The sequence below is a fragment of the Puntigrus tetrazona genome, chromosome 16, assembly GCF_018831695.1.
Source record: "Puntigrus tetrazona isolate hp1 chromosome 16, ASM1883169v1, whole genome shotgun sequence".
Taxonomy (NCBI): domain Eukaryota; kingdom Metazoa; phylum Chordata; class Actinopteri; order Cypriniformes; family Cyprinidae; genus Puntigrus; species Puntigrus tetrazona.
In genome coordinates, this window is record NC_056714.1 from 13,753,235 (window position 1) to 13,770,820 (window position 17,586).

The following is a 17,586-nucleotide window of genomic DNA, read 5'->3' on the forward strand; positions in this document are numbered from 1 at the left end:
TACGAATGAGGTTCAACCAATCAAAATAATTTCAAATGCAAAGGCTGCATTTATTTGATCGAAAAATACAGTAAAAGTGAAATAATAGTACAGTTTAACTTTTTTATATTTTGCCGTTTCATATTTTTGTGGCAACTTTTTTTTTTTTCAATTGCATCAGATATGAGAGAATAAAATCAGGCAAGTTTATCATATTTTTTTTATTGGCCCGAGTAAGCAGAAAAAACAGATTCACTATCAGTGCACAAAAAAAAAAATCTAACACTAAACTTAATAAAAAGAAGCATCAATCAGACAGTCTCACTAAAACTCGTTTAATCTATCTATAATTTGTAAACCACATTTTATAAAAGTGAAAATATCATTCTGTGTAGACTTAAGTCATAATATTCGAACTTGCACAACTATTTTGGCAACCTCTGTCATATAGGTTTGATAGCACAGGATGCATTTAGATATCAGTTAGCTTAATTCAACTAGTGTTGAAAGTCTTATTTCATATGCTGTTATTGATAATATGCTGTGACACCCTTGTGTTAAAGACCCTATCCAAAAATTACCTCACAATTCACCAAATAGGTAATGGCTTTGTAAATGCCCGCTTTTGCAGTTAGCAGTCCCTGAAAAACAGGTTTTCTGGTATTGCGTGATTTCTTTGACAAGATTATTCTACAGGTCAGCCCATCTCTAAATGAGGTTTTCTTATTCACAATCTTTCTCGTCGTGATGGAACACAACAAACATATCGCTTTCCCTCCCTACTTACACAACTACATCCCATAGTCCTGTTTCAATAGTCCCCTTTACATTTTACCCTGTCCTTGACATATTCTATAAATGCCTCCGTTTGAGACAGAGCCTTAGTTCCAGATCTTCAGAAAACTATCCCATGATCCTGTGCAGCAGGCCATCCCATCAGGTGTCACTCCGATACAGCTCACTCTGTTGTCATGACCGGACAACACCCCTGTAAAAGGCAAGCACTATTTTACTGTAGTTTATAAACAGCTATTTTTGTGCTAAAACGCTCTGTTGTTCTCCCGAAGCTGACGTGTCTTTCAGGTCACCTACCGACTCTCTCCGCCTTCAGCGAGTCCCAGATGTTGCAGTTGAAGTCGTCGTACCCAGCGAGGATGAGTCTTCCGGAGAGGGAGGGAGCGATGGAGGTCACGCCGCACATGATGCCCGAGTCCTGGTACGTGATGAGCTCCTGGTCTGAACGCAGGTCGTAGAGCTTGCAGGAAGCGTCGTCTGAACCCGTGATCACTGCGTTACCATTGGGGAAAAACTGAAAGGTGACACGGGAGAAAAATAGATGCATTTATTATGTCACATATAATATGATGCTCTGTGGGTTTTCATTTGTAGTGGCTGTGGCAGTGCTTTTTAAGTTTTTTTTGTATTTCCTATTTTTTAAGGCTAAACTATATAAGGTTAAGGTTAAGAGACCAATAAGGGTTATTGAATAGATGTGACCATAGAGATTTAATATGATGAAAAATACCACCTTTTTGGTTAATTTAAAGAAGGATTCATTTTTGGGAAAGTGGAGGAAATTGGCTGAATATGTATTAGAGAAAAGGTTTGATTTTGTTATTATAAATACAAGATGATCAATGCATAGATGCATGTAATACAATATATGCTTGTACTGTATGTGTATGTGTATATGTACATGTTTGCGAATATGCATGTACTGCATGTTTGAGCTTATTCTGGATGATATATGATATCTGGATGTATATAGTTTCCTCGACCCTTAGTTACTTTTAAAAAAAAATTGTTTTAATGTTACTTTCCTGTGTAAAATGGAAAACATATAATTTGAAGCAATTTAATGAAGGTTGAATAAAGTTAAAACATACAGGGTCTCTTGTGAACATGTGGACTTCAAACACTGTTGCCGACAATGAGGAGGTATGTGAGGGGCGTAAAAAAGATTTAAAAAAATGTACGAGCCACTGGCTTAGGGGTTCAAATCCAAATAACGTAATAACAGTAAATTAAAGCCTTAGCAAGCCCCTTTCTTTGTGAATAATGAAATGTAAGTTATCGATAGTTCTTTGGTTATGGATTAATTACTGGCTTTCTGATCATTCTTACCCCTATGGCATTGATGTCACTCTCATGGCCTCCAAAGGTCTGTCTGCACTGGCCGTCACGGATGTCCCACAGTTTGGCCGTGAAGTCACAGGCTCCTGAGATGAAAGTGTTGAAGTCCGGGGCCACACCCAGAGACATACAGTCACCCAGGTGACCCGCGAACACCGTCTTCTGAGATCCCGTCTCAATGTCCCACAGAACACTGGAAACAGGTCAGAGGTCACGTTATTGCTGCTACGTTTTCTTTGCCATTTCAGATTACAGCTATTAGCAGTCTGAAGTGAATGTACCAGGTACAGTCTCCGGAGCTGGTGATGATCTCGTTGTCGTTCAGGAAGCGGCAGCAGGACAGGTAACCTGTTCAACACAAAACCCAGAACACGGAAAGTCAAGAAATGTTTCCCTGGCTAGATATCGCTTTCGGACATTGCAAACTTGTTCACATATGAGCGCCCACCTGTGTGCGCTGCGAGCTCACGCATGACCTTCACGTTGCCGTCTTTGCCCTTCAGGTTGTAGATGGAGCACATGTTGTCCAGTCCTCCGCACGCCACCATGTTTCCTGAAGGTGCGTATGCACATGTCATCACCCACGAGGACTTCAGTGGGATTGCGTGCACCTGGACCACAAACAGGGATGATGGGTAATTAATATTCTACAGATTATTGGTGAATGGTAGTATTTAGGCTTACACAGGGCATTATTCATGAAACATTCATAAATATGAGTCATTGGTGTGTATAATGGACCTTTCCCTTTTTTTTTTATCATATTTATTGATGAATGAAATTAATTTTCACATTTTTAAATGACTGGTTAAGTAGTTAGTTCTGTTATTATGCAAAATAGTGCTATCAAAAAGCTTGTTGTCTTATCCATTTGCCTAAGACATAAGAACAAATAATGTTTGGGTGTTTTAGACACCGTTCATATGTTTTTCAGATCAAGTAACATTTTGAAAATACAAACACTTTAATGAAAAGTAAAATAATTAATTAGATCGTTTTACAAATGATTTACCTCAAAATTCATTCTGCTTGTGTTTCATGAATTAGATCCAGTAGCAACCCGTTTGTGATTTTTATTTGTAATAATTGCAATAAGTTACATACTTATGTGTCTTAAACTATGAGATATGAAATCACAAATGAAGGATTATAAAGGCACAGATGGCTAATAAACAATAGCACTAAATAAAACCACACTGACCTAGGTTTATGAGTAAATATGTGGCACGAACCAGTTTCTGTAACCTTTACGAACTGAAACAGTCCGAGTCCTGCTTTCGTGCATTATTTAAATACGTCCCTTCCCTCTCGCACACGATGTGACCACTGGCAGGTACTGATTTTCTTAATAGCCTTAACCAGAAATTATTTGCATTTAAATGTACGTGACAGCAGCTCCAAGTTAAAGCATCAGATTTTGTGATTTGTAATACCCGTAACAACACATAAGCTCCATGGTTTTTAGCCTTTTTTGTAGCAAAAGACTAAGATCAGACTTGTAATGTAACATCAAAAACTTTTCAGTACCTTGTTGGTGGTGTAGCTGTCCCATACAATCAGTTTACCGTCTTGAGATGCACTGACACACAGCCTGAAAAAAACCAAACAGAAACATTGATTTAGAAAAGAAATGTTCTGACTTATTTTAGTATTTATACACTAGTATAGTATTTTCAATTAGAACGTTTTATTCTATTTTATTATTATATTATATTTATTATATTATGTTTTCATTTGAATTTTTAGCTTGTTTCATTATTTTTATGCTCTTTAGTCATTTTTTTAGTTTTTAAAGAAAAAACATTTATATTTTTACTTCACTTTAATATTTTTTAATAGTTTTTAAGTTAACTTGAAATCAAATATTTACATTATTTTAATATCTAAAACCACAGCTAGTGAAGAATGTCACATCTGGTTTGATTTTTGAACACTAAAATCACATGATTTTACAAGCTATGCATTAAATGTGTAAGACTCAGTACTTATTATATTTATTAATAGCTATGATCCGTACCAAATTAAAAAACTAAAGCTGCAAAAAGACGTAATTCAGTGTTTGTCTTTGAATTTACTACACACACGCAAAAAAAGCGTATGCAAAAGATCTGATCCTTTTCCAACCTCCTTTCATTAAACAGAATGTGGTTTTGGGGCCGTAGTCAAATTTCCTAATGACTTTCAAATCTGCATCATTAATACAGCTGATTATTGCATCCATCTATAAATATCTCTTTTTACATAATAATTATTTTTGCTTATCTTTGCCCCCCAAAAAGCGTAACGTCTGTATTTGGATATGCTTGCAGACTACAGTAGTCAAAATTTGAAGAGAATCAAAAAAATTGTTAAAGTTGTCCTAAAACCTAAAACCAAAGTTCCTTGTCTTTGTCCACTTTGTCTTAGGACAACATTGATGAGCTTTTTTGATCCACTTAAAATGTTGACTACTGTAGTACATGTGGAACCCAGCGTACTGTGTTTATTTGCATGTAGGTGTTTACTTAGAGTCGGTCCCCCAGTGCACAGCATAGATTTTGGACAGATGTCCTCTCAATGTCTTTCTGGTCTTTAGCTGCACACGTCCCACCACAGCTGTTCCCGCCACGTGATCCTGCAGCGTGAGGTCCTGCACTGCTTTCCGAGCCGCCTATAGAGCACAGAACATACGCAAAACTGATATTACAGCTGATCTAGAACTGAGAATAGATCAGCGATATTCTGTAAAGTTACGCAGATGTATTCTCGACACTAACAGTAATCTCATCTTTCAGGCTCTCCGCCTCCTTTCGCAGTTGCTCCATTTCACCCATGGCAACGGTTGTCAGGCACGCTCACCCACAGATACAGACAGGAAGTGAGGTCAGTAGAGCCAAGAGAATTGCTGGGGGAAAACTGCTGAAAATAAATATACTTTTCATGGTTACATCAATCATGACAGAGCAATTTAATTTACTGCATGCGGCAAGAGCTCATTGTTGTTGCTTTTACTGTAATGTATCTTCAGTTCCCTCGTTCAACATCTATTTGCAATTCAAACTGCCTTTGACCTGGTTTGCAAATCCTCACAAATGAGGATGCATGCAAAATTTTACTCATACCACCACCACAAACATACAAGCGCATAATGAGTCAGAGTCAAACAAAAAAATACTTTATCAAAGGCCATACACTGGCTTTATATACTTATAGATATACTTTATGTACTTTTATGTACAACTACAGCGCATTAGTTTTAGTGCACAGCTAACTTTAAGTTAGAATATAGCACAGTGGTTCCCAACCTTTTCTTGTTTGAGGCACCCTTGGAAAGCCTTTCAAAAGTTCCCGGCACCCTTATAAGGAAATAGATATTTAAAATCTCCGTAGCTTTTTTATTATTATTTATTTATTTGTTTAATTTCGAGAGTTTGCATGCAACAACACCTTATACCTAGTCCTAGATGATATGAGAATACTGTTTACACTGATTCTGCCTTAATAAAAAATTTTTGTTGAAATTTTGGTGGCACCCTCAAAAGATCTCACGGCACACCGGTTGGGAACCACTGATATAGCATAAGAGTGATTACCGCCACTGTATTTACGGCAGCTTTCATAGAAACATTAAGCAAAACAAGAAATAGATTTTTTGTTTAAAAAAACTTTCCTGAAAACCATATTAGACGTTATCGACGAGGCTTGGCTTTCTCAATACTGTCGTCTATAATAATTGCGCCCTTCATTATGGATGGTTAACCCAAGTACAATTTGTTTAACAAAAAGTATTTTTTAAGTGACTATCGAGTTAATCTTAAGTTTGAACATCATGTCTTACCTTGCGAAGGAAGATTAATGTTGGCTATTTCTTTTTGTTGAATTGTTTATTGAATCTTTGTGTCTCTCCCGAGCGCTCATGACCAAATGACTTTTGCCTAAAATTTGTTTGAAAGGAGAAAGCGAGAGAGCAAAGGGTGTGGATGGGAGAGAGGTGGAGCTGTCCTGTAATGGACATCAATAAATAGCCCTTTTCTGGAACTCAAGGTGAACGTCATACCTGGAATTTTTCTATTTGTCGTCGGTGTGAATTAAAGGGCAAGGTAATGTTATTATCAACAAGACCGTGAGCACCAAACACCATAACCAGAATGAGACTAATGAGAGAGAGAGAGAGAGAGAGAGAGGCAGGCAAGAGAGAGCGAGTTTAAATCCACACTGCTGAGATTTTAAGGGAGGCCTTTTGAATCAAATCTGCTCTCATCCGATTATTGACTGCTCTTTGCATCTGGATAAGAGCTACAGTAGAGAGGGGGGTAGACAGATAGAAACAGAGAAAGAGAGAGCTGGGAATGGGTGTGAAAGTGTGGCCTAGCCATCGTTTGAATTTGAGTTTTCGGCAAATTGTTTTGTTTAAAGAACAGCCTGCCATAGTATTATCAAGCAAGTTCCAAACCTTTTATGGTTAAAAAGTCCTGTAACTATTTATTTAGAACCTAAATAATTCATTACGTAACATTCATTATACTGTGATTAATCATTAAGACATTTACAATAATAATATTTCTTAATAAGTGCACCTTTTTTAATCCCAGTGTAGAGAAATTACACCACGCAATGTCTATTTTATCCAATATCTTACGTCTTCTGATATCTTTAAAGCATTTATGCTACCTAAAATGAAAAATTTAACTCTTGCTACAGCACTGAAACAATTTTCTTTTACAGATGTAAATTATAAAACTGATTGACATGCACGTTATGGTTTCGATTCTTATTTAAAGGGAAAGTTTATTAGTGTGGTTCATTATCATAATCTTTACTTGGTTTTATTTGTAAGAACTAAATCGGTAGCAATGTATAAAAGACCAAAAACCTAAAAATGTCATCACTTACCTGTTCCTCTGGGATGTTTCTCCGCTCTGTTTGTATCTCTTACTCCTTTTCAACTCTCTATCCACTTGCCTTTTTCTCGGGACGACGTTCATTCAGGTTTTCTGCTTTACGCACCTTCTGATCCCTCTCTCTCTTCTCTCTCTGTAAACTCTGTGATGCTTTTGTGATGGGCAGATGAGGATTGAAGGGGATGAAGTGAGATCAGGGCTGAAAGGATAAAGCCTGGGATGGAGAGAGCGAGAGGGAGGGAAATCTGCTAGGAGAGGAGAGAACAGAGAGTAAAAGACAAGAGAACTAAATAGTGGAGAGAACCAGGTCATAGGGTCACATGACAGAAAAGCAGGTGTGAAGGGCCAGGTGAGCTAGAAGACAGGACAGATTTTATTTTGTATTTGAATTTGTTTCAGAGAGGATGCCTATCCATCCACTTCCCTGTAATAAAAAACAATGAAAACGTTGACTAAAAGTGGATGGTTTGTGAGGGTCTGTAATGGACTGGAAAGGTCGTGGTTTCCAAAGCCTGATCCTAAAGATTTGCACTGATCTGTAAACTTCGAACATAGAAGTCCCTGAAAACCAAAACCTAAAAAGCCGTCAAATGAAGGTCATGGTTAAGGTGGCTTATTAGTCATGAATGAGCAGGCAGAACATCCACAACATGTCTCTGTGATGGAAGAAAGCTTAAAACAGTAAATAATAGACTGGAGAGACATTTCTATGTATGGAGTGATGAGAGGTTTCAGATCACTGGGAGCAGGTCTTGCGTATCTCGGAAACTTTCAAAATTAGCAATACTTATACTTTGAGATGAGCGGAAGGCTTTGCGATTCAACCATAGTACGCACAAGGTACGCTACGTTTTTACGCTACGTGTCAACGCCATTATAACGAAACATAAATAAAATGGTTCCAGGAACAGAAATGCGTGAGGACCACGAGAGAATTTTGTGCGACACAAGCGCTTAAAAGCCTGTGAACGTTTAAGACTTCGCTTGAATCAATTTTAGTGTCCTGATTTAGAACTGACAAACTATCATTATCATAAATAGAACCCGCCCTCCCCCTCCTCGCTGAACCAGACAAAACATCACAGCATGGTGGATAAAATCATCACCCGATTTAGCAAGGAGGGGGGACAACGCGACCCATGGGTGAAAAGGATTATATTCTATTAGGACAAAAGGGAGTGGTTTACTTGTGCATGGATGAACATTGAGGAAAGTTTATGTGCAGCATTACGTTCAGTGTCATGTAAAAAGCCCTTTATTGTAATGTATAATGAAGATGAGTGCATTTATATAGGATTGTCTAATATATAGGATATATGTGAGGGTGGCTCAGGTTTTGCCTACACTGTAAAAAAATTACATAATTTAACAGTAAATGACTTGCTACAAATAAAAAAAGCAAGTTCCCCTACTGTATACGGTAAAAACTGTATTGGACATTGCATGTAATTTTATGGTAGTATACCGTATAATGAAACAGAATGTGTTCCCAGAATCCCCTGCATTATAAGTTTGATGTTTTATTGTTAAAATAACTACGTTTTGTACATTAGGGTTGTATGTTACATTTAATGCTGTTAAAGTAATGTTTTTTGTTTACATTATTTCAGTTTGTGTCACCATGACGGTGTTTAGTGTTTGTGAATGACACGGTGCACCTCCTAAATGTGTGATGTTAGTATTTAAAAGCTGCTTGTGATGGGCTTTGATTCATCACGTGACTTTTTCATCACCACCTGCTTTTGGTGTTTATCAGTGCATTACAAAGGTACAAAATCAGCACCTTTAATATACCATAGGTTGGTATATTGAAGGGTTAGTTCACCCCAAAATAACAATTCTGTCATTAATTACTCATTAATAACACCTCAAAATGGCAGAAGGTGTAACTCAGAGTAATTTGTTATTTTTGGGGTTTTTTGCACTAAAAAGATATTCTTGTAGCGTTGCAAAGCTGAAGCTGAGCTACTGATGTCATATGAACTGTTTTATGTATTTAATAAGTTTCTGAATCTAGGATCAATTCAGTTGTGTTGCTGTCTATGATTTCATCAAAAATATCTTAATTTGTGTTTACGAAGATGAAATAAGGTCTTACAGGTTTGGAGTAATTAATGACACTAAACTAACCCCTAATATTACGATAACAATTACGATATTTAACTGTAAATTTAAGTTAAACCCATAAAAACCTAAAATGTTGCTACAGTATTTTTTTACGGTAGAAATCAGCCAATCACAACTGCCATTTTTTACTGTAAATTTTACGTTTTTTTTATACAGTGTATGTTATCAGTGTAAATATTAGATATATTTTATTTATATTTAAATATTTATTTTATGAATTTTGTACAGTGGTTAGTTAACAGTTATTGATTTAAAAAAAGTAATCAGAGCAATTCTTGGTGTGTCTCAAGTTTCCTAAATAGAGTGCTGGATGAAAAGGGACGCACTTTGAACTACAGGTTAAGCAAATGTGTCACTCGAAAAAGGCCACGCTAAAATGTATAAAAACGGACCGTCGACTGCTCCATTATCGCTATTATTATCCACACTCTTCAGCACTGGATAAAATCCTGCACATAACACCAGCATGTTGTGTAATGTTATGTTACCATGAGAGAGAAAGAGATTATTCGTGAACGCATCTCAGTGATAGTCAAACATCGATGGAAACAGGTCAGAAGGGTCTTAGTCATTTACCTAAGAGGTACATCCATACATCTGCTCTGCTCTTAAACTCTTAACTGTTTTCCAGGCCTGCCGAGTATCAAATGCATAGGACGATATTAACACCTTATGAACCATTAACCGCACTATCCTCTATTTTCCAGCGCAATGTAGATTAATTCAAGTCCAGAGGATCAATGGCCGGCGCAAGTAAGGCAAGAGTCCGACTTTTGGTGCATTAGAGGAGGGTTAGGGGTATTAGGGTTTGGGTTTAATGGAAGGGGTGTCGTGTTGAGACAGGGAGTCGGGGTATGAATGATTACATGATTTTTTGCTTGGATTATTATTCCATACTCTAAATGGGAGATTTGTAAGCTTCATAAACAAATGCACTCATTTATGAGGGATTATCTGTAATCTCGCTCTCCATCTCTCTCTCTCTCTCCCCCTCCCTCTTTTTTTCCTCTCATTCCATCAGTGCTAATGTACCGCAGGACGTCAACACCTCCCCTCCTCCCTCTCTCTCTCCGCTCACTTGTTTTAGTGTACCGTTGTCTAGATGTATTAAACACTTGTACCTTCTGCCTTTTTGTCTCAGTTTTGATTCTGAGAAACAATAATAAATGAATGATAAATTAAAGGTGCACACAGCTGCATTGATCGCTTTGACTGTGGTCTCGGATTTATATTGACACCTAGTGGCGTGGATGCAGTATGAATTAAAAACAAAAACAAATTACATTCGAGTTTGTTGTTTGGATCATATTTGGACAAACTCTTAGTAAGTATTATATCACCAATTGATCCCATGCAGTGAATGGGTGCCGTCAGACTCTTAACAGCTGATAAAAAAATATATTACATGAATTTATTACAAACACATGTCTGTGATGTTTTATCAGCTATTTAACTCTCATTCTGACGGCACCCATATATGCTAAAATGTACAAATCTGTTCCAGTGAATAAACTCATTTACATCCCTGATGGCCTCAGGGTGAGCAAATTGTCAGCAAATTAAACTTTTTTGGACTGAACTCTGGCTTTACTTTTCATTTTGAAAATGCAAAAAGAAATTCAATAATAAATACTAATTATTCCAAAAAAATCCTTAAATAGCTCATCGCCACTTTTTTATTTTTGGATTTAAAAAAAAATCTATTTAAACAAAATCAAAACAAACATACTCCGACAAAAACCCAAGCACACACTCTCATACTTAAAGAGACATTACCATGTCGAACAGTCTGGGATAAATATAAACTAGTGTCCATGAGGAGACAGTGAATACGCAGTGAGGCATTTGATGTCCATTGGATGTCTCTTTGCTGATTGGCTCGTTCATCTGTCTTTCTTACAGTTCATCCCGCCTGCCTGTCACTCTTTCTCTCTCTTTGCTCCTCTCTTTGCCTTGGCTTCTTCCGCTGCGGGCGGTTTTTAAGGCGCTCTCACCGTCGCCCTTCTCCTCTTTTACTACACTCTTTCCATCCGCAGCCCATAAATCTTCAGCTTCTTCACGTTCCTAAGAAAAGGTTAAACATATGAATTAGAGCACATACACCACTTTTAGTTTCAAAGTTTTCATAACAGTCTCTCACCATATCTCTGTGGTGCTTCTCAGTGGTGAACCAGAGCGCCAGAGCACATCTTCGACCCTCTGTTACTGCAGTAACACCATGAGGATTGACAGGTCCTGATGTAAATCCAACCAGTCGGCCGCATTTTGGCTTAACCCTTGCCTGGGAGAGATTAAAAAAAAAAAAAGAGATACTGAGAGATCGGGTCTCTGTCACTAATCATGCATTTGCACCAATTTGTGTGTGAAATGTTTCCATTCAATGAGTCAGAGAGAACTAAATCATAACTTCCTGTCATACAGGAGATTTTATTACGTCCTTATGTATTCTTTTAGAGATAGCTTATGATGAACCTGGATCTAAATTAAATAAAAAAGTGAGAAATTAATCTTACAGTGACTGTTTTGGCATCTCGGTCAGCAAAAAAGAATTCACCTCCTTTAAAATCATCATTCAGGTAAAGAACTGCACTGTAAAGGCAACAGGATAAAGAAAATCACAGAAAAATCATTTATGCACATCATTTATGTCAGTCATTTGTATGATTTGTATGAACATATCTCCTTTCTATTCAAATGAGGCTCATTGTAGAACTTGCTGGATTACCAAAATTCAGCACCTCATATAATCAATTTTGCATAATTATTCCCAACAGAATTAATTTTTTATACTGAATATATATAAACTATATACTGAACATTGCAGTGACTATCGACAATAGTTAATTTGCATCAAATGTTTACTGATTTTGTCTTAAAGAAGCTTGAAGTCCTATCCTGAATTTTTACCATAAATCAGCTGAATCTGTGAAAACAACTTAAAAAATTAAGGAAAAAATTATCAGAAAGCCTATTAATTCCCATTGAATTTTCAGTCATGTAGACATCTGTGCATTACCTGAGATCTCTATGAGTGAAAGCAGGAGCTTCTCTCCAACACTGCCTGGTTTCTGGCTCCAGGATGCAGTTATCCACATGAACTGGGTGAGAAAGATCCGAACGCCCCTCCTGATGGCCTTCACGCACAGATCATGGACAAACCCTGTTAATAACGTGTGTTCATATGTGAACAACTTCCTGTTAGAGCACTAGAAATTCATACCTGGGATGGCAGAGCGGCACACTAAGTGTGTGTAAGCAAAGTAGAGAACAGAGTGACTTCTGAAGTACGAGTCCATCAGAACTTTAACAGTCTCTCCCATCTTATGTAACAGCCTGGCATCTGATTGGTTAACCAGCCCATCTTGGGCCAACTGGAAAACATACTCTAGTACGTTATCTAGGGTATATGTAGTGGAAAAGTCTATAATTTTATGACTCACTCTAGAATGAGTGATATTTTACCTTAAGTGCTCTCAGAACAGTCAAGCCCTCAAACTTCTCGTGTGGCGTGTGAGGAGAACGCCGCCCTCGATAACCGTCGCCCACTGATGCAGCAACCTATCAGCAACACATGCAGAATGTGATTTGAGATTCTCGAGCTGCTCTCTGTTAGCAGGCTGGTGGCCATACACCGATAGCAACAGTAGTTGAAATGGCTGGATTGAAAAGCTCACGTTAGCCAGCTGCAACACACGATCGCATTCAGACTGGGATAAAACTCCATCCAGAACCACACGGTTGGTGCCATTCAGCCCCTGATCATCCATAGTGACTGTTACACCAACCACAGGAACGGGACCGCCTGAGTCAAAAAGAGTGGAGGAGTGAGTGGAAACGGCATAAACCCGGAATGAAGAAAAGAAGAAAATATAAGAGCTTTACATATATACATATACATACATACATACATACACATACATATATATATATATAAAAAAGATAAAATATATATGCAGTATGATTTTTTATCTTCTGCTCACCATTAGCATTATTTTTCTGAAATCATTCTGATATACTAACTTGCTGTTCAAGAAACATTTATTATTATTATTATTATTATTATTTTAAAAAGTCAAGTGCATTTTTTGGGTTGATTGTTACTTCGCAATGATACTTCAAATTGATCAAAAGTGATGACAAAAACATTTAGAAAGTTACAAAATATTTCTATTTCTATTCAAATAGTTTCTATTCAACAAAGAATCCTGAGAACAAAAAACGTATCATAATAACAACACGCTTTTGAGCAGCAAATCAGAATATTACAATGATTCCTGAGAGATCATGTGACTGGAGTAATGATGCTAAAAATTCAGCTTTGAAATCACAGGAATAAATGACATATTTAAATATATTGTAAATAGTAAAACTATTTGACTGTATTTGCTGTACTTTGAATCAAATACATGCAAGCTTGGTAAACAGAGGAGACGACATTAAAAAACATAAAACAATATTACTGTTTAAAAACTTTTGACTGGTAGTGTTTATATACAGTATACTGTAGGACAGGATGGACAGAAACAGAGCTCATACCTGCATAAAATCCACTCTCATCCACTTCTTCCACTTTCTCTCCCTGCTTTATTTTCTCATGAAGTTTCTCTTTCTCTACTCTGAGAAGAACAAAAGTGTGAATCTACCATTATATTTATTAAACCAATTCCTTTCAATAGTTTTTTTTTATTACCCTGTCTTACCTCCAGGTTTCTCGCAGGGATTCGGGCACAATGTCCTCGGGAGTCCACAGATCCTGATGGGGACAGAGAGTAAGACTGAGGCCTTTTTTGGCAAGTTTCAGAAAGAAGAACAAAAGGTGAGAGGTCAAAGGCTCAAAAAAACCTCATAGAACAGCATATACCGGGTCACTGAATTTAAAGTCCAAGTTTGCCATCCCAAAATACAGCAGTCTCTTCTCTTGCAAAGCTCTGCTGATATATTTGGCAATTTCCTTTAAGAAGAAAGATAAAGTGGTTATTTAAGGTCTGTATTGATCTGGACCATTGACTCATCTATTCATCCATCCATCTAACAGACAGACCCATCTATAAATGCAAACATTATTCTTTATAACCCATCTGCCATGTCACAGATACTCCACCAGTCAATGCATCATACAGTACCTGCATGGGGCCTGTTTCCTGAGCCTCCGCGTCTCCCTCTAGAGTCTGAGTGTAGAGCTCCAGATTACTAAGGGAGTCTGAATCTGTGGGGTAGAAGAGCAGCAAAGAGCGCAGGGTCTCCACCGCCCCCTTCAGGTCACCAGCTGTGGGATACCAAAGAGAGGTCACTTAAAAATCATTCCTGTTTTTGTTTATTTAGAAATTTTTTTAAGAATTTTGGTACTTCACACTTTTGTTGTACTTTTTGGTACTTCATTTCGTTTTGTTACCTTGGCAAGTGTGAAGTATTAAAATTCTATTAAAAAAATTTAATTAAATAATTTATATATATATAAACTAATAAAAACTACAAACACGCATAACAAAAATTTTAATTCAGACTAAAAAAATTAATAAAATAAAAGCTAATTATTAAATAATAATGTATTAAATTATTATAATAGTAAAAATAACAATGCTATTCACATCTGCTTCATAAAAGAAAGAATATGGAGTCATTTAATGGGAGTCTTTGACACTGCCATTAAAACAGTACACAGATCAGATATTAGTAAGTACATGTAATTTATTAATATTACTCAGTACTTAAATTTATAATTACACTGTAACAACTGGACACATTAAAATGAAGTGTAACCAAAATAAAACATGGAAAGATAAAAATAAATACAATAAAACTGCTAATTTTATTTGAATCACGTACCATTGTGTTTATGTATTACATTGGTGCCTTTAGATAAACTTTATTTAACCCAGTGAAATTATGTTTTCAGAAAGAATATAAAATAACTGTTTTCAAAAAAAAAAAATTAAAAAACAAATAAATAAAGAATAAAACTAACAATCAATTATTTGCAAATGACCCAAATAATTTGTGGCTTCTGACCTTTGAACTGTGCGATATGTAGGTGCTCGAGTTGCAAGGGCAGGAAGTCCTCGAGAGCAGAGACCCTTCCAGGTCGCGTCGACACTAAGGTCACACACATCTGTTTGCATGACAGCAAGGAGAGAGAGAGGTCTGAAGAAACAGAGAAAGACTGAAGTCACTCAACTGTTGTGTAATTGACAAAATATGCCATTAATGGTGCAACACTCCATTTAAACTATTCTAAACAAATTAATTATTTGCAAAAGTCTTTGCTATACTAGTAATAGAAGCTACAATAACTTGATAGACTTTTTCACCCGCAGCTCTCTCATAAACGCCCCGAGCGGTGTCGGGCTCCTCTGGAAGGACCCGGGACGTCATCACACACTGAGCCCTGCACTCTTCTGTCTGCTTGAGCGTCTCATTCACACACTCCTTCCACCCCTTCACCGCCTTCATCCAATCAGACGAGCTCTCAGCCAGAACGGCTGCATCATACATCTCCTAAAAAAACGGTAAAAAATTTTATGGCAGAGTAACTGAGGACAGAGGTATACAGGACGACTAAAGCGGTTCATTTCAAAAGGAGTGAACAAAGGAGACAGTGAGGTGCACGACAAGTACGTCCTTCACAGTTGACATTATCCAGACATCTGTCTCAAAGACAAAAGAGAGCTCGGTCAGTCTGGGAAGAATCTCCAAAAGTAACACACACGCACAACACACCAGAAACCAAAATAACTATTATGATTCACAACAATACAATTACACTAGCAGCAGCTATGAGAGCTGCTCAGATGCACACTCAATATATACTGTACTTATATTTGTTAGAACAGTGTTATTTCAGCATTATGTATCGACTTTGTCATAATTTATTTTTATCTTTATACACAATTTCCTGTAATAATACATAAATAAATAGGTAATGTTACATATTAACTGAAAATGTCTAGGCTGAAGCTTATTTTTTCACATCTGCTAATTTTAATATATACCAAAAGCAAACACTGTTACTTAAGTCGGTCATAAATAACTGAAAGTATTTTTTTTTCATTTGTTGTTTATGATTCAAATGATGTACTTCATATTCATTACACTACTTTGCATTAGCTTTGGTTTTCACTTTCAAAATGTTCAATTCTCATTTTCCAGTTTACATTGTAAAATTCAAGATTTTGTAATTCTAACCTTTTTTTTATACTTCCTTTAACTGTATTTTGATTTTAGTTTTGTTAATCTCACCAATTCATTTTTTTACTTATTTATTTCAGTTAGTTAATCCAAAGCAACATTTCTAATGGTTGTTTATTGTTTTGGGTTCAGGTTTTTATGTAATATTTATATATTAGATAAAGTATTGATGTAGTGTGTTATTTTATTATGATTATTATTATTGTACACTTCCAGCTAACAGTGAAAGGCTGATCTGCAGATGGTCTTCTGCTGAACTCACCCAGTGTTGCTCCTGCTCGCTCTCTCTGTCCTGGAAGGACTCTTCTTTCACTCCTAACAGTCTCCTGTACTTCTCAATGTTGTTCCTCATCTCCAGGTGACTCGGATTGGCCACAAAGAAAGTGTGAGCAGCTGCAGCGGCTTTGGCCATTTTATCCAACTGTACAACGGAGGAAGAGGGGGTTTAAACTTACAAAACAAACCGGGGTAGGTTTACTCTTCCAGGAGTTGCCTGATTATTTGGTCATTTTACCTTGTAGTAGGTGACTTGCAGGTAGTTGTAAGGGTTGCGTGTACCGAACTCATACTCGATGTCTGAAGACACTGGGAGCAGAACAACAGGCGAGATGCTTCGGCCCATGCAGAACCTCACACACTCAGCCCGCACCTGGATCCAGTCTAGTACCCCCAGGTCCCAGAAAGTAAAGTCCGCTTTGTCTACACACACACACACACACATTAACATGCACAAACGTGTATTAACATGCACTGGACTGGATATGCAAGGAAAAACTCACTTTAGGTATGTTTTGTTGCATTAAAGTACTGTATTACCACTATATATGAATGAGTTACTCCAGGTCACTGAAACCCTGGAGATTGCGTGCGCACACTTAGCGCATCTGATATGCATCTTTGTTACCTAGTTTGGGGATTTTGGTATCTCCTGCTGTTGAGCACTCGTCGTGACATCTTCGTCTGGTCTGCAGGAGTTTGCCTCGCGTGGAAAGGGATTTCTCCAGGAGCTCGGCTGCGCGCTCCCAGTCCTCCTTAAAATACGCCCGAACCCCGCGGTAGTAGAGCTCGTCGTACGGGGCTGAAAGTCCGGAGGAACTCTCCGAAGACAGTCCGCTGCCTGCAGTCAGAAAGACATGGCTGAGGAGGAAGAGAAACGCCACGTATACAGGAGTGTTTGAGCGTAGCGCCATAGCGCGGGACCGTACTAGAGGGGATGTGAGAAGAGGAGAGGGAGGAGGAGTGAGGGAATACGTGCCTGGCAGCGACAAATATACAGCACGAG

General features: G+C 37.5%; 2 protein-coding genes across 5 annotated transcripts; both read right to left on the reverse strand.

Moving 5' to 3' along the window:
- Window positions 1-179: 179 nt before the first annotated feature.
- On the reverse strand, window positions 180-7,109 carry gnb3a (guanine nucleotide binding protein (G protein), beta polypeptide 3a). 4 transcript variants are annotated; one of them, XM_043260508.1, is made up of 9 exons: window positions 6,985-7,109; window positions 4,869-5,007; window positions 4,617-4,762; window positions 3,640-3,703; window positions 2,561-2,723; window positions 2,394-2,460; window positions 2,104-2,305; window positions 1,072-1,288; window positions 180-967 (listed from the first exon to the last, which is right to left on the reverse strand). In XM_043260508.1, the coding sequence occupies exons 2-9, from the start codon at window positions 4,923-4,925 to the stop codon at window positions 861-863; spliced, it is 1,023 nt and encodes a 340-aa protein (XP_043116443.1). In that variant the 5' UTR covers window positions 4,926-5,007; window positions 6,985-7,109; the 3' UTR covers window positions 180-860. The 4 variants fall into 4 exon arrangements, with proteins under 4 accessions (XP_043116443.1, XP_043116442.1, XP_043116440.1 ...); XM_043260507.1 differs by lacking the exon at window positions 6,985-7,109 and adding an exon at window positions 5,930-6,076 and having other exon boundaries at window positions 4,869-4,996; XM_043260505.1 differs by lacking the exon at window positions 6,985-7,109 and adding an exon at window positions 5,930-6,038.
- Window positions 7,110-10,769: 3,660 nt separating this feature from the next.
- On the reverse strand, window positions 10,770-17,552 carry p3h3 (prolyl 3-hydroxylase 3). Its single transcript, XM_043260503.1, has 16 exons — window positions 17,209-17,552; window positions 16,819-17,003; window positions 16,567-16,725; window positions 15,428-15,614; window positions 15,129-15,260; window positions 14,243-14,385; window positions 13,981-14,070; window positions 13,820-13,872; window positions 13,656-13,735; window positions 12,794-12,921; window positions 12,582-12,677; window positions 12,340-12,490; window positions 12,136-12,253; window positions 11,633-11,708; window positions 11,260-11,400; window positions 10,770-11,183 (listed from the first exon to the last, which is right to left on the reverse strand). The coding sequence occupies exons 1-16, from the start codon at window positions 17,492-17,494 to the stop codon at window positions 11,016-11,018; spliced, it is 2,193 nt and encodes a 730-aa protein (XP_043116438.1). The 5' UTR covers window positions 17,495-17,552; the 3' UTR covers window positions 10,770-11,015.
- Window positions 17,553-17,586: the final 34 nt, after the last annotated feature.